The following is a 13,002-nucleotide window of genomic DNA, read 5'->3' on the forward strand; positions in this document are numbered from 1 at the left end:
GAGCGTGTTGATCCGTCTTGATTAGTGGTGATCCTTAATAGAGCGTGACAGCGTTCTTCTCTGACGCGTGCACAATTAAACCCTGCTGCACCGCTTTGAGTTTCATTGCTGCAGTATGCTGAAGAAGTCGGCTTAAAGTCTCATTCCAGTGCTCCTCAACGTGCTCCTTCAGGTGTTCCACTTGCTGCATGTGTCTGATGTTTGAGAAAACGCTTGACACAAGAGCCACGTCCTCCTCTCTGCGCCAGCAACTGACGGTTGGATGAATATGGGGGTGTGTGGAGACAATGCGCCTCATTCACAACAAGACAGAATTTAACGATGCACTGTTACACGCGATAGCGCCCAACAATGCAGAACATTATTCTTGACCGTGTGTAATGATTCCTGATAATTCTCCAGCAACACGTGCCATTAATCGTAACGCATGGTAACAGGTTGCAGCAGTTCCTGAGGACACCTGACGCCTCTGCCTGAAATCATCACTTTCATGATTAGCGGCCAAGAATGTATACTTTGTGGCATTCTTGACTTGCTGTCATTATGTATAAAACGCAGCATTGGAGTCGCTGTGCTTATTTTGAACATGTTCAAGATAAGCTTTGCAACTGATTTTCAGCCTATGATACATTGCCAACACCCATTTTTCCTTAACAGTCAAGCAAAAGTGGCATGCACACCCAAGACATTTGGTATTGAACCTGTAGCAGGATGGTCATAACCACTGATATGACTGGGCCAAAAGTAAAACTACAGCCTTAATGGAATGTATTGGCAGATTCCAAAGTGACAGACGTTTGGCTCAAACTGTCAGTCATCTACTTTACTAGTTTTCTTGCCAGTGAAACACTGCTACAGTTGATACATTACATACATACTTATTTGCCAAAATTGTAAATTTACTATTAAAAAATTGCTGATGTCAGGATATTTGTGACTAGACTCTAACCAGAAATATAACAATGGGTGGAAGTAGCATTGTGGCTTCCAAGGTTCATTGGCTGAGCTTTTACTGCCTTATTACTTTGCTGGCAACAAGCCAGTTTCCTTATCAGACCTTGTAAACTTTGGCCTCACTGAAATATTAAGACCTTTGATATACACAGTGCACCCCCCCCCCCCCCCCGCCAGTCATGAGACTTCAATCAATCATTTTCTGCCTTGTCAAACTCAACTGCCTAACAAAAGAATGGAATTAAAGTTCTGAGACCTTGACTCTTCAAAGGATACAGTGAGGTCTAAGAGGAATGTGCCAAGGCTGCCAATGAGCCAGGGCAGGTGATGGACCACATAGCTAGCCTCACTTTGGCCTCGCTCAGGGTTCTTCAGCAGGACACTCGAGCCATATGTAATGTTCCCCAGGATGACTAGAGCAAAAAGAAAGTACGAGACTCCCTCTGTTGACTTCCTCTTGTACTGCAGAGATAAGGAAGGAGGAGACAGCACAATAAGTAATTGGCTGTAGTGGGGCAACACAGCAAAATAATGACCTCTAATGAGCTACAGGTGTCAAAGCAGTACACAGGGGTCAAAGTTTAAAGTGTTCCAATTGTATTGAAAGGTATACCATATTATTTGTCTGATCATAAAGATTCCAAAAAGGTATGGACTAATTATGACTGAATGATAGAGTTATGGGGTAAAAAAAAAAAAAAAAAAAAAAAAAAAATCATTCATTCATTCAAAATGGTGACCAGGGTTAATTTCAGTTTGTACAGGGATCAAAAGTTGAAGTTACTTCAATTTTGTGAAAAAAAGTGATGCAAATTATTGGTTGAGCTAATAGGATTAATAAATGGAATAGTTTTGACTGTGTTGAATGCTTGGTCTCCAAAGTAAAGGTCAAACAAGGTTGACGTCCACTGGATTCTATGATGTATGTTATCCCACAACATGATTACTAAAGCATGACAGATGGTGCAAACTATTCCTTTTGAAAATGCTATTAACCAATTTGCATTTTTGTTAACCAAAATTGGAGCAACTTTAACTTTTGACCACTGTACAAACTGAAATTAACCTTTGTCACCACTTTAGTTGTTTTTACCCCAGACGAGTCAGTCATAATTAGTCCAAACTATATCTTTTTTGGAATCTTTATGATCAGACAAATAATATGGTGTACCCTTTAACACAATTGAAACATTTTAACATTTTTACCCCCGTGTAATTCTTCATTGACCCAGTGAAGCTCATTAGCGGTCAACTCCAGGATATCTCCATACCTGAAAAACGATAATTTAGAATATGTGTACCAAACTATGCTTTTATCACAAAATGCAGAATTGTTATGTAAATTTTCGCTAAGCTGCACCACTACACACAGTCAGCATGCATTTGTATTTACGATAAACATATTTATATAACAAATACAAATGGCACCCTCAACCCCTGAAGTAAAATAGAAAAACTGATTACTCCAATTTAGAGGTCTGACAGCTTTACACATTTCAAATTTGAATATTGTCATGGTGGACTATTTCATAAAGATATTTGAATGAATACAGTAACCTAATCAGGTTCCTACTGACCTACAAACCAGAAGTAGAGAAGTTTAACATATTATCTTGTTAACATTCATGACTAAAAATAAAGTCAGCTTTCATCATTGTTTTCTGCCTTCATGATCAGTACCCCAACCTTAGGGGATTTCAAATGTTTGGTCACCATGTACACCTACAGTGCCGGCTGTTGTTTCTGCTTCCTGATAAAAAGACTATACAAAAGAGCTTTTATAGCAGTTTGGAGTTGAAAATGTGCTTTATATATTCCTGCAATTGATAAACACAAGGCCTTATTGAGCACATGCCTATTACTTGAGCTCAGATGATTTTTACCACTCTGTTCTGCTCCCAGGTGAAGAAATTTCATGACTAATAGGAAAGGCACCTTGTGCTTCAGTCTTAAAGGACATGTCACACATTTCTTTAACATCCCCGTTAGCAACACAACATCAAAGTATTCATGATTGTAAGTCTCTCTGCGCACAAGCGCTCATAATTAGTGGACTCTGATGTTTTATCTATTGCTCTCCCTGGGCAAGTTAACAGGTGCATTTCTGGAAAACGGCTCACTCGGCAATTTTTGGCGTGTGATGTACATTAGAATGAGCATAAACATCCAAATGACTGACAGAGAGTGAACGAACCTGCTCCGTCCAAAAACAAAACTTCTGAGCTTTTATTTGAAAGTGATGGCTCAGATTTACAGAGGAGATGACACACTTCGCCCAAAACTCTTAATGTTTTTCCCAGAGTCTGTCGGATTTTGGAACTTAAACCATTTATGCCCAGAATTTTTTTTTTAAATAAGTGGAAAAGTTGCATTAGTACCTTTGAGATTTTTTATTGTGAGTAGAAAGTGACAGTGATACACTTCGGCAACAACTGTTAAAACAGGTTAAAGTGTCATGATGCTGCCGTTTGTGTCACATGATTGGTTTACTGCTGCAGTGATCATGGATGTGGACTGTCTCCACCAATGCGTGTGTGGGGGCTTCTTTGATGTGGATTTTTTTTTTTTTTTTTTTATTGGAAATCTTAACAGGGTGAGTGGCATGTGAATTTTTTCTTTCATCTTTTGCTTTGTGTTCCTTTCAATGAAAGTAAAATTTTTTTATTTTCCTTAGAGAGTCTGCGGATGTGTGTGCAGTAGCTCTTTTAATGCACAGCTCAACTGTGGACGTGAAATATCAGATCTGATCACATCTGTCTAATCATCCATATTTAGAAATGCAGAGTATTGAAAATTCACATGGATGTCTGGCTGAATGTGAATGATATAGATGCAGTATTAAGCTTATAGACTCTCCCAAATGTCATAAAACTGTCAATCTCTATAAGGAACCTTTTCAAGAGAATGTTGAAGAAAAAAAAAAATGAACAGCTGGCATGCAGGTTAAAATGGCTGCTGCGCTGTTTTAACCATGTTAGCTATTTTATTGCCTTTATACAGTAGTGTTCAGAATAATAGTAGCGCTATGTGACTAAAAAGATTAATTCAGGTTTTGAGTATATTTCTTATTGTTACATGGGAAACAAGGTACCAGTAGATTCAGTAGATTCTCACAAATCCAACAAGACCAAGCATTCATGATATGCACACTCTTAAGGCTATGAAATTGGGCTATTAGTAAAAAAAAAAAAAAAAAAAAAAAACAGAAAAGGGGGTGTTCACAATAATAGTAGTGTGGCATTCAGTCAGTGAGTTCGTCAATTTTGTGGAACAAACAGGTGTGAATCAGGTGTCCCCTATTTAAGGATGAAGCCAGCACCTGTTGAACATGTTTTTCTCTTTGAAAGCCTGAGGAAAATGGGATGTTCAAAACATTGTTCAGAAGAACAGCATAGTTTGATTATTATAGAAATTATATAAAAATTATAGGCTGTCCATCTACAATGATCTCCAATGCTTTAAAATGGACAAAAAAAACAGATGTGTGGAAGAAAACGGAAAACAACCATCAAAATAGATAGAAGAATAACCAGAATGGCAAAGCTCACCCATTGATCAGCTGCAGGATGATCAAAGACAGTCTGGAGTTACCTGTAAGTGCTGTGACAGTTAGAAGACGCCTGTGTGAAGCTAATTTATTTGCAAGAATCCCCCGCAAAGTCCCTCTGTTAAATAAAAGACGTGCAGAAGAGGTTACAATTTGCCAAATAACACATCAACTGGCCTAAAGAGAAATGGAGGAATATTTTGTGGACTGATGAGAGTAAAACTGTTCTTTTTGGGTCCAAGGGCCGCAGACAGTTTGTGAGATGACCCCCAAACTCTGAATTCAAGCCACAGTTCACAGTGAAGACAGTGAAGCATGGTGGTGCAAGCATCATGATATGGGCATGTTTCTCCTATGGTGTTGGGCCTATATATCGCATACCAGGTATCATGGCTCAATTTGGATATGCCAAAAATACTTGAAGAGGTCATGTTGCCTTATGCTTAAGAGGTCATGCCCTTGAAATGGGTGTTTCAACAAGACAATGACCCCAAGCACACTAGTAAACGAGCAAAATCTTGGTTCCAAACCAACAAAATTAATGTCTCGCAGATGTGAAGAAATCTTGAAAAACTGTGGTTATATAACTAAATACTAGTTTAGTGATTCACAGGGTTGCTAAAAAAGCAGTTTGAACATAAAAGTTTTGAGTTTGTAGCGTCAACAGCAGATGCTACTATTATTGTGAACACCCCCTTTTCTACTTTTTTTTTTTACTAATAGCCCAATTTCATAGCCTCAAGAGTGTGCATATCATGAATGCTTGGTCTTGTTGGATTTGTGAGAATCTACTGAATCTACTGGTACCTTGTTTCCCATGTAACAAAAAGAAATATACTCAAAACCTGGATTAATCTTTTTATTCACATAGCACTACAATTATTCTGAACACTAATGTACATGGTACTGGAGTACGTATGGAGTGCTCCAGTACGAAGTCATGAATTGGGTGGTGATGGATCAGTCGTATGCATGACTAATTGCCATCCAGGATCCACGGTAGCTCTATAATGCAGGGGGTGTACACTCCCAGACCTGATTGGAGAACCACATATAGATATGATTGGCTTGTGAAGTAGATGAAGATTTCACCTGCAGAATAATTACACTTACTGCAGAATAATGCCTCTCCTTCATGGTGTGACAGAGACAGGGTCAAGAGACCCTGGAAAGAATAATTCATATCAAAAATGGGGAAAGTGAGATTACATCATTTGTACAGTAAGTATTCTCCTGAGATTGTTTAACCTTCTAGAGGGGTCTCGTGTGTGTGCCACTGCTAGATAGTCATCTAAGGAATGTCAAAATAAATTTAGAACACCCCCCCCCCCCAAAAAAAAAAGCTTCACAGGTGTGGCAAGGAGAAAGAGAAATATTAAGAACACAACATGAGGCTGGCGTCTCCCGCATGTTGAAACAGTACTGTGGAGTTGATGCCAGTGCAGCGTTACAAAATGCAACATCTACACTGAAAAAAAATATAAACGCAGCACTTTTGTTTCCCATTTTTCATGAGCTGAACTCAAAGATCTACAGCATTTTCTATACACACAAAAGACCCATTTCTCTAAATTACTGATAACAAAATCTGTGTTAGTGAGCACTTCTTTGCAGAGATAATCCATCCCACCTTACAGGTGTGGTATATCAAGATGCTGATTAGACAGTATGATTATTGCACAGGTGTGCCTGGCCACTCTAAAATGTTCAGCTTTATTACACAGCACAATGCCACAGATGTAAGTTTTGAGGGAGCGTGCAACTGTGAATTTCTCCACTGTGCGATCAATAAAGTCTTATCTTAACTGACATGCTGACTGCAGGAGTGTCCACCAGAGCTGTTGCCTGCCTTGCCTCTACTGGTGGTTGGCTCTCACTGCGGTATTGTATCACTTCCTGTTCCGGAGCACAGCAGTGTTTTGTTGTATCTGTTAGCTGTTTAATCTGCGCAGTTAGATTGATCTAGTTACCTAGATAACGATTTGTTTCCCAGTGTAATCTTCACGTGCCTTAACTAAAGCACTCCCTCTGCTGAATCACCTCTAAATTATTTACACATTATTCACTTTGCGTGTTTTTAGGAATCCGCTAGCTTAGCGCAGCTACAAGCTCTTAGCCGGTTTAGCATGGCGGCTTCTCCTGTCTCTCCCGCACTTTTCTGCTCTGGGTGTGAAATGTTTAGTTATTCCTCGGCCTCCTTTAGCAGTAATGGTACTTGTAATAAGTGTAGCTTATTTGTAGCTTTGGAGGCCAGGCTGGGTGAATTGGAGACTCGGCTCCGCACCGTGGAAAATTCTACAGCTAGCCAGGCCCCTGTAGTCGGTGCGGACCAAGGTAGCTTAGCCGCCGTTAGTTTCCCTCTGGCAGATCCCGAGCAGCCGGGAAAGCAGGTCAACTGGGTGACTGTGAGGAGGAAGCGTAGTCCTAAACAGAAGCCCCGTGTACACCGCCAACCGTTTTTCCCCACTCGGCGACACACCCGCCGAGGATCAAACTCTGGTTATTGGCGACTCTGTTTTGAGAAATGTGAAGTTAGCGACACCAGCAACCATAGTCAATTGTCTTCCGGGGGCCAGAGCAGGCGACATTGAAGGAAATTTGAAACTGCTGGCTAAGGCTAAGTGTAAATTTGGTAAGATTGTAATTCACGTCGGCAGTAATGACACCCGGTTACGGCAATCGGAGGTCACTAAAATTAACATTGAATCGTGTGTAACTTTGCAAAAACAATGTCGGACTCTGTAGTTTTCTCTGGGCCCCTCCCCAATCGGACCGGGAGTGACATGTTTAGCCGCATGTTCTCCCTGAATTGCTGGCTGTCTGAGTGGTGTCCAAAAAATGAGGTGGGCTTCATAGATAATTGGCAAAGCTTCTGGGGAAAACCTGGTCTCGTTAGGAGAGCCGGCATCCATCCCACTTTGGATGGAGCAGCTCTCATTTCTAGAAATCTGGCCAATTTTCTTAAATCCTCCAAACCGTGACTATCCAGGGTTGGGACCAGGAAGCAGAGTTGTAGTCTTACACACCTCTCTGCAGCTTCTCTCCCCCTGCCATCCCCTCATTACCCCATCCCCGTAGAGACGGTGCCTGCTCCCAGACCACCAATAACCAGCAAAAATCTATTTAAGCATAAAAATTCAAAAAGGAAAAAATATAGCACCTTCAACTGCACCACAGACTAAAACAGTTAAATGTGGTCTAGTAAACATTAGGTCTCTCTCTTCTAAGTCCCTGTTAGTAAATGATATAATAATTGATCAACATATTGATTTATTCTGCCTTACAGAAACCTGGTTACAGCAGGATGAATATGTTAGTTTAAATGAGTCAACACCCCTGAGTCACACTAACTGCCAGAACGCTCGTAGCATGGGCCGAGGCAGAGGATTAGCAGCAATCTTCCATTCCAGCTTATTAATTAATCAAAAACCCAGACAGAGCTTTAATTCATTTGAAAGCTTGACTCTTAGTCTTGTCCATCCAAATTGGAAGTCCCAAAAACCAGTTTTATTTGTTATTATCTATCGTCCACCTGGTCGTTACTGTGAGTTTCTCTGTGAATTTTCAGACCTTTTGTCTGACTTAGTGCTTAGCTCAGATAAGATAATTATAGTGGGCGATTTTAACATCCACACAGATGCTGAGAATGACAGCCTCAACACTGCATTTAATCTATTATTAGACTCTATTGGCTTTGCTCAAAATGTAAATGAGTCCACCCACCACTTTAATCATATCTTAGATGATCTTGTTCTGACTTATGGTATGGAAATTGAAGACTTAACAGTATTCCCTGAAAACTCCCTTCTGTCTGATCATTTCTTAATAACATTTACATTTACTCTGATGGACTACCCAGCAGTGGGGAATAAGTTTCATTACACTAGAAGTCTTTCAGAAAGCGCTGTAACTAGGTTTAAGGATATGATTCCTTCTTTATGTTCTCTAATGCCATATACCAACACAGTGCAGAGTAGCTACCTAAACTCTGTAAGTGAGATAGAGTATCTCGTCAATAGTTTTACATACTCATTGAAGACAACTTTGGATGCTGTAGCTCCTCTGAAAAAGAGAGCTTTAAATCAGAAGTGCCTGACTCCGTGGTATAACTCACAAACTCGCAGCTTAAAGCAGATAACCCGTAAGTTGGAGAGGAAAAGGCGTCTCACTAATTTAGAAGATTTTCATTTAGCCTGGAAAAAGAGTCTGTTACTCTATAAAAAAGCCCTCCGTAAAGCTAGGACATCTTACTACTCATCACTAATTGAAGAACATAAGAACAACCCCAGGTTTCTTTTCAGCACTGTAGCCAGGCTGACAAAGAGTCAGAGCTCTATTGAGCCGAGTATTCCTTTAACTTTAACTAGTAATGACTTCATGACTTTCTTTGCTAATAAAATTTTAACTATTAGAGAAAAAATTACTCATAACCATCCCAAAGACGTATCGTTATCTTTGGCTGCTTTCAGTGATGCCGGTATTTGGTTAGACTCTTTCTCTCAGATTGTTCTGTCTGAGTTATTTTCATTAGTTACTTCATCCAAACCATCAACATGTCTATTAGACCCCATTCCTACCAGGCTGCTCAAGGAAGCCCTACCATTATTTAATGCTTCGATCTTAAATATGATCAATCTATCTTTATTAGTTGGCTATGTACCACAGGCTTTTAAGGTGGCAGTAATTAAACCATTACTTAAAAAGCCATCACTTGACCCAGCTATCTTAGCTAATTATAGGCCAATCTCCAACCTTCCTTTTCTCTCAAAATTCTTGAAAGGGTAGTTGTAAAACAGCTAACTGATCATCTGCAGAGGAATGGTCTATTTGAAGAGTTTCAGTCAGGTTTTAGAATTCATCATAGTACAGAAACAGCATTAGTGAAGGTTACAAATGATCTTCTTATGGCCTCAGACAGTGGACTCATCTCTGTGCTTGTTCTGTTAGACCTCAGTGCTGCTTTTGATACTGTTGATCATAAAATTTTATTACAGAGATTAGAGCATGCCACAGGTATTAAAGGCACTGCGCTGCGGTGGTTTGAATCATATTTATCTAATAGATTACAATTTGTTCATGTAAATGGGGAATCTTCTTCACAGACCAAGGTTAATTATGGAGTTCCACAAGGTTCTGTGCTAGGACCAATTTTATTCACTTTATACATGCTTCCCTTAGGCAGTATTAGACGGCATTGCTTAAATTTTCATTGTTATGCAGATGATACCCAGCTTTATCTATCCATGAAGCCAGAGGACACACACCAATTAGCTAAACTGCAGGATTGTCTTACAGACATAAAGACATGGATGACCTCTAATTTCCTGCTTTTAAACTCAGATAAAACTGAAGTTATTGTACTTGGCCCCACAAATCTTAGAAACATGGTGTCTAACCAGATCCTTACTCTGGATGGCATTACCCTGACCTCTAGTAATACTGTGAGAAATCTTGGAGTCATTTTTGATCAGGATATGTCATTCAAAGCGCATATTAAACAAATATGTAGGACTGCTTTTTTGCATTTACGCAATATCTCTAAAATTAGAAAGGTCTTGTCTCAGAGTGATGCTGAAAAACTAATTCATGCATTTATTTCCTCTAGGCTGGACTATTGTAATTCATTATTATCAGGTTGTCCTAAAAGTTCCATGAAACGCCTTCAGTTAATTCAAAATGCTGCAGCTAGAGTACTAACGGGGACTAGAAGGAGAGAGCATATCTCACCCATATTGGCCTCTCTTCATTGGCTTCCTGTTAATTCTAGAATAGAATTTAAAATTCTTCTTCTTACTTATAAGGTTTTGAATAATCAGGTCCCATCTTATCTTAGGGACCTCATAGTACCATATCACCCCAATAGAGCGCTTCGCTCTCAGAATGCAGGCTTACTTGTAGTTCCTAGGGTTTGTAAGAGTAGAATGGGAGGCAGAGCCTTCAGCTTTCAGGCTCCTCTCCTGTGGAACCAGCTCCCAATTCAGATCAGGGAGACAGACACCCTCTCTACTTTTAAGATTAGGCTTAAAACTTTCCTTTTTGCTAAAGCTTATAGTTAGGGCTGGATCAGGTGACCCTGAACCATCCCTTAGTTATGCTGCTATAGACTTAGACTGCTGGGGGGTTCCCATGATGCACTGAGTGTTTCTTTCTCTTTTTGCTCTGTATGCACCACTCTGCATTTAATCATTAGTGATTGATCTCTGCTCCCTTCCACAGCATGTCTTTTTCCTGGTTCTCTCCCTCAGCCCCAACCAGTCCCAGCAGAAGACTGCCCCTCCCTGAGCCTGGTTCTGCTGGAGGTTTCTTCCTGTTAAAAGGGAGTTTTTCCTTCCCACTGTAGCCAAGTGCTTGCTCACAGGGGGTCGTTTTGACCGTTGGGGTTTTACGTAATTATTGTATGGCCTTGCCTTACAATATAAAGCGCCTTGGGGCAACTGTTTGTTGTGATTTGGCGCTATATAAATAAAATTGACTGATTGATTGAATTGAATGTTCATTTCTCTACTATAAGCCGTCTCTAAAGAGGTTTCATAGAATTTCACAGTACATCCAACCAGTCTCACAACCACAGACCACCTATAAACACACCAGCCCAGGACCTCTCCATCCAGCATGTTCACCTCCAAGATCATCTGAGACCAGCCAGTGGGACAGCTGCTGCAACAATCGGTTTGCAGAACCAAAGAATTTCTACACCAACTGCCAGAACCCGTCTCAGGGAAGCTCATCTGTATGCTTTTCATCGTCATCAGGGTCTCGACCTGACTGCAGTTCACCATCGTAATCTAACTGAGTGGGCAAATGCTCACATTTTTTTTTTGTTTAATTTATATTTTAATCAGCCTTAAAACAAGAACACTGTAGCTTTGAACCAGGGTGTACAGAAACATCATTCAAAGTCCTTATTTATCCAAGAGTCCACTTAATGTCACAATAAAGTCCTCTCCAAGCAGAAGAAAAAAAGGGACACACACACACACACACACACATATATATAGAAATGTTCCTGACATATGCAATAAAGTCCTATACAAAATCAGATCTGTATTGTCTAATGTATTGTAGCCATCCCTTCCAGATATTACTGAATTTGTCTACCTCTAGTCCAACAGATGCGGTCACTTTCTCCACAGTGTATATAGTCAGCATGACATTGACCCATTCTTCCACCTTGGGGACCAGATCTGTTCGCCATCTTCTGGTGATTGCTTTTTTGCTAGCCAACAGCATCTGGCTGCTGATGAACTCTACAAGAAGGAGATGTGTTGCACTGTGTGAGGCAAACAGTGATTACACCAGGTACTGACTGGTTTTATGACACACACCCCCCCCCCCCATAAAGCAAAACTTAACATTTCAGAGTGGCCTTTTATTGTGGCCAGCCTAAGGCACACCTGTGCAATAATCATGCTGTCTAACCTGCACCTTGATATGACACACCTGTGAGGTGGGATGGATTATCTCAGCAAAGGAGAAGTGCTCACTAACACAGATTGACAGATTTGTGATCAATATTTGAGAGAAATAGGTCTTTTGTGGATATAGAAAATGTTTTAGATCTAGTTCAGCTCATGAAAAATGGGAGCAAAAACAAATGTTGCATTTATATTTTTGTTCAGTGTATGTCACATGTACGCATGTCAGACCTGCTGTTGTGATGTTTCAGTTTATTTGCAGCAGAGTCAACATTTCCATACTTACATTTGTGTAAATCTGAGGAACTCTAGAACAGAGGTACAGCAATGATGATATAGAGCCAATAGAGAAGCCAATAATCTCTTTGGAGGTAAATTTCTGAAGAGAGAAAAGCAGACATTCTACAGTAATTCAAAAGAGCAAAACACTCAGTCTACAGGCTGAATAACTGTTTAACTTACTTTGACTGGGCCAGCATCAGTGACTGAAAGCAAGGTGCGACCTTTGAACCCAGGAAGAATGGTGTTTTCCTGGGTGCTTGACCCAGGCAGGCAGACGAGAGTGGAGGTGAAGCTCAAGACACAGGCCACGCCCAACACATGTAGAATCTGCCTGTCTGAGAACAGAGAATACCAGAGTTTAGAATTAATACAGGAAGAAGCATTCAGCATATTCCTTCAGACACAGATTAGCAGAAGCAGACAACAGGAGTTTGAGTCATGGTGAAATCATTACATGACTCAGTAATTACTCTTCTGCTTCTGACAGCACACTGTCACGAAGATTACTGAGGTAAGTAAGTCCCTTCGGCTGCTCCCTTGTTTGCACTTGGGGCCGCCACAGCAAATCCAAGGTGGATCTGCATGTTGAATTGGCACAGGTTTTACGCCGGATGCCCTTCCTGACACAACTCCACATTACATGGAGAAATGCGGCAGGGGTGGGATTTGAACCCGGAGCCTTCTGAACTGAAACCAAGCACATTAACCACTTGGCCACCAGCCATGCACGAAGATTACTGAGGGTGGGGGGAAAAAAGATGGGATGTGTTCAAGGAACAACACTGGTTTTTACCTATAAATGAT

The 13,002-nt window shown here is 40.5% G+C and overlaps 1 protein-coding gene across 1 annotated transcript in view; it reads right to left on the reverse strand.

Annotated features, from left to right (window-relative positions):
- LOC117512039 (lysosomal amino acid transporter 1 homolog) overlaps positions 1-12,603 on the reverse strand; it is a 32,503-nt gene extending 19,900 nt beyond the window's left edge. The window contains exons 1-3 of the mRNA XM_034171987.1: positions 12,379-12,603; positions 12,203-12,295; positions 1,231-1,416 (exon numbers count right to left, since the gene is read on the reverse strand). Of these exons, the coding sequence (XP_034027878.1) occupies positions 1,231-1,416; positions 12,203-12,295; positions 12,379-12,588 (489 nt within the window). The 5' untranslated portion in view covers positions 12,589-12,603. The remainder of the gene's footprint in view (positions 1-1,230; positions 1,417-12,202; positions 12,296-12,378) is intronic.
- Between the last annotated feature and the right edge of the window lie 399 nt (positions 12,604-13,002).

This window comes from Thalassophryne amazonica, chromosome 6 (assembly GCF_902500255.1).
Source record: "Thalassophryne amazonica chromosome 6, fThaAma1.1, whole genome shotgun sequence".
NCBI lineage: Eukaryota > Metazoa > Chordata > Actinopteri > Batrachoidiformes > Batrachoididae > Thalassophryne > Thalassophryne amazonica.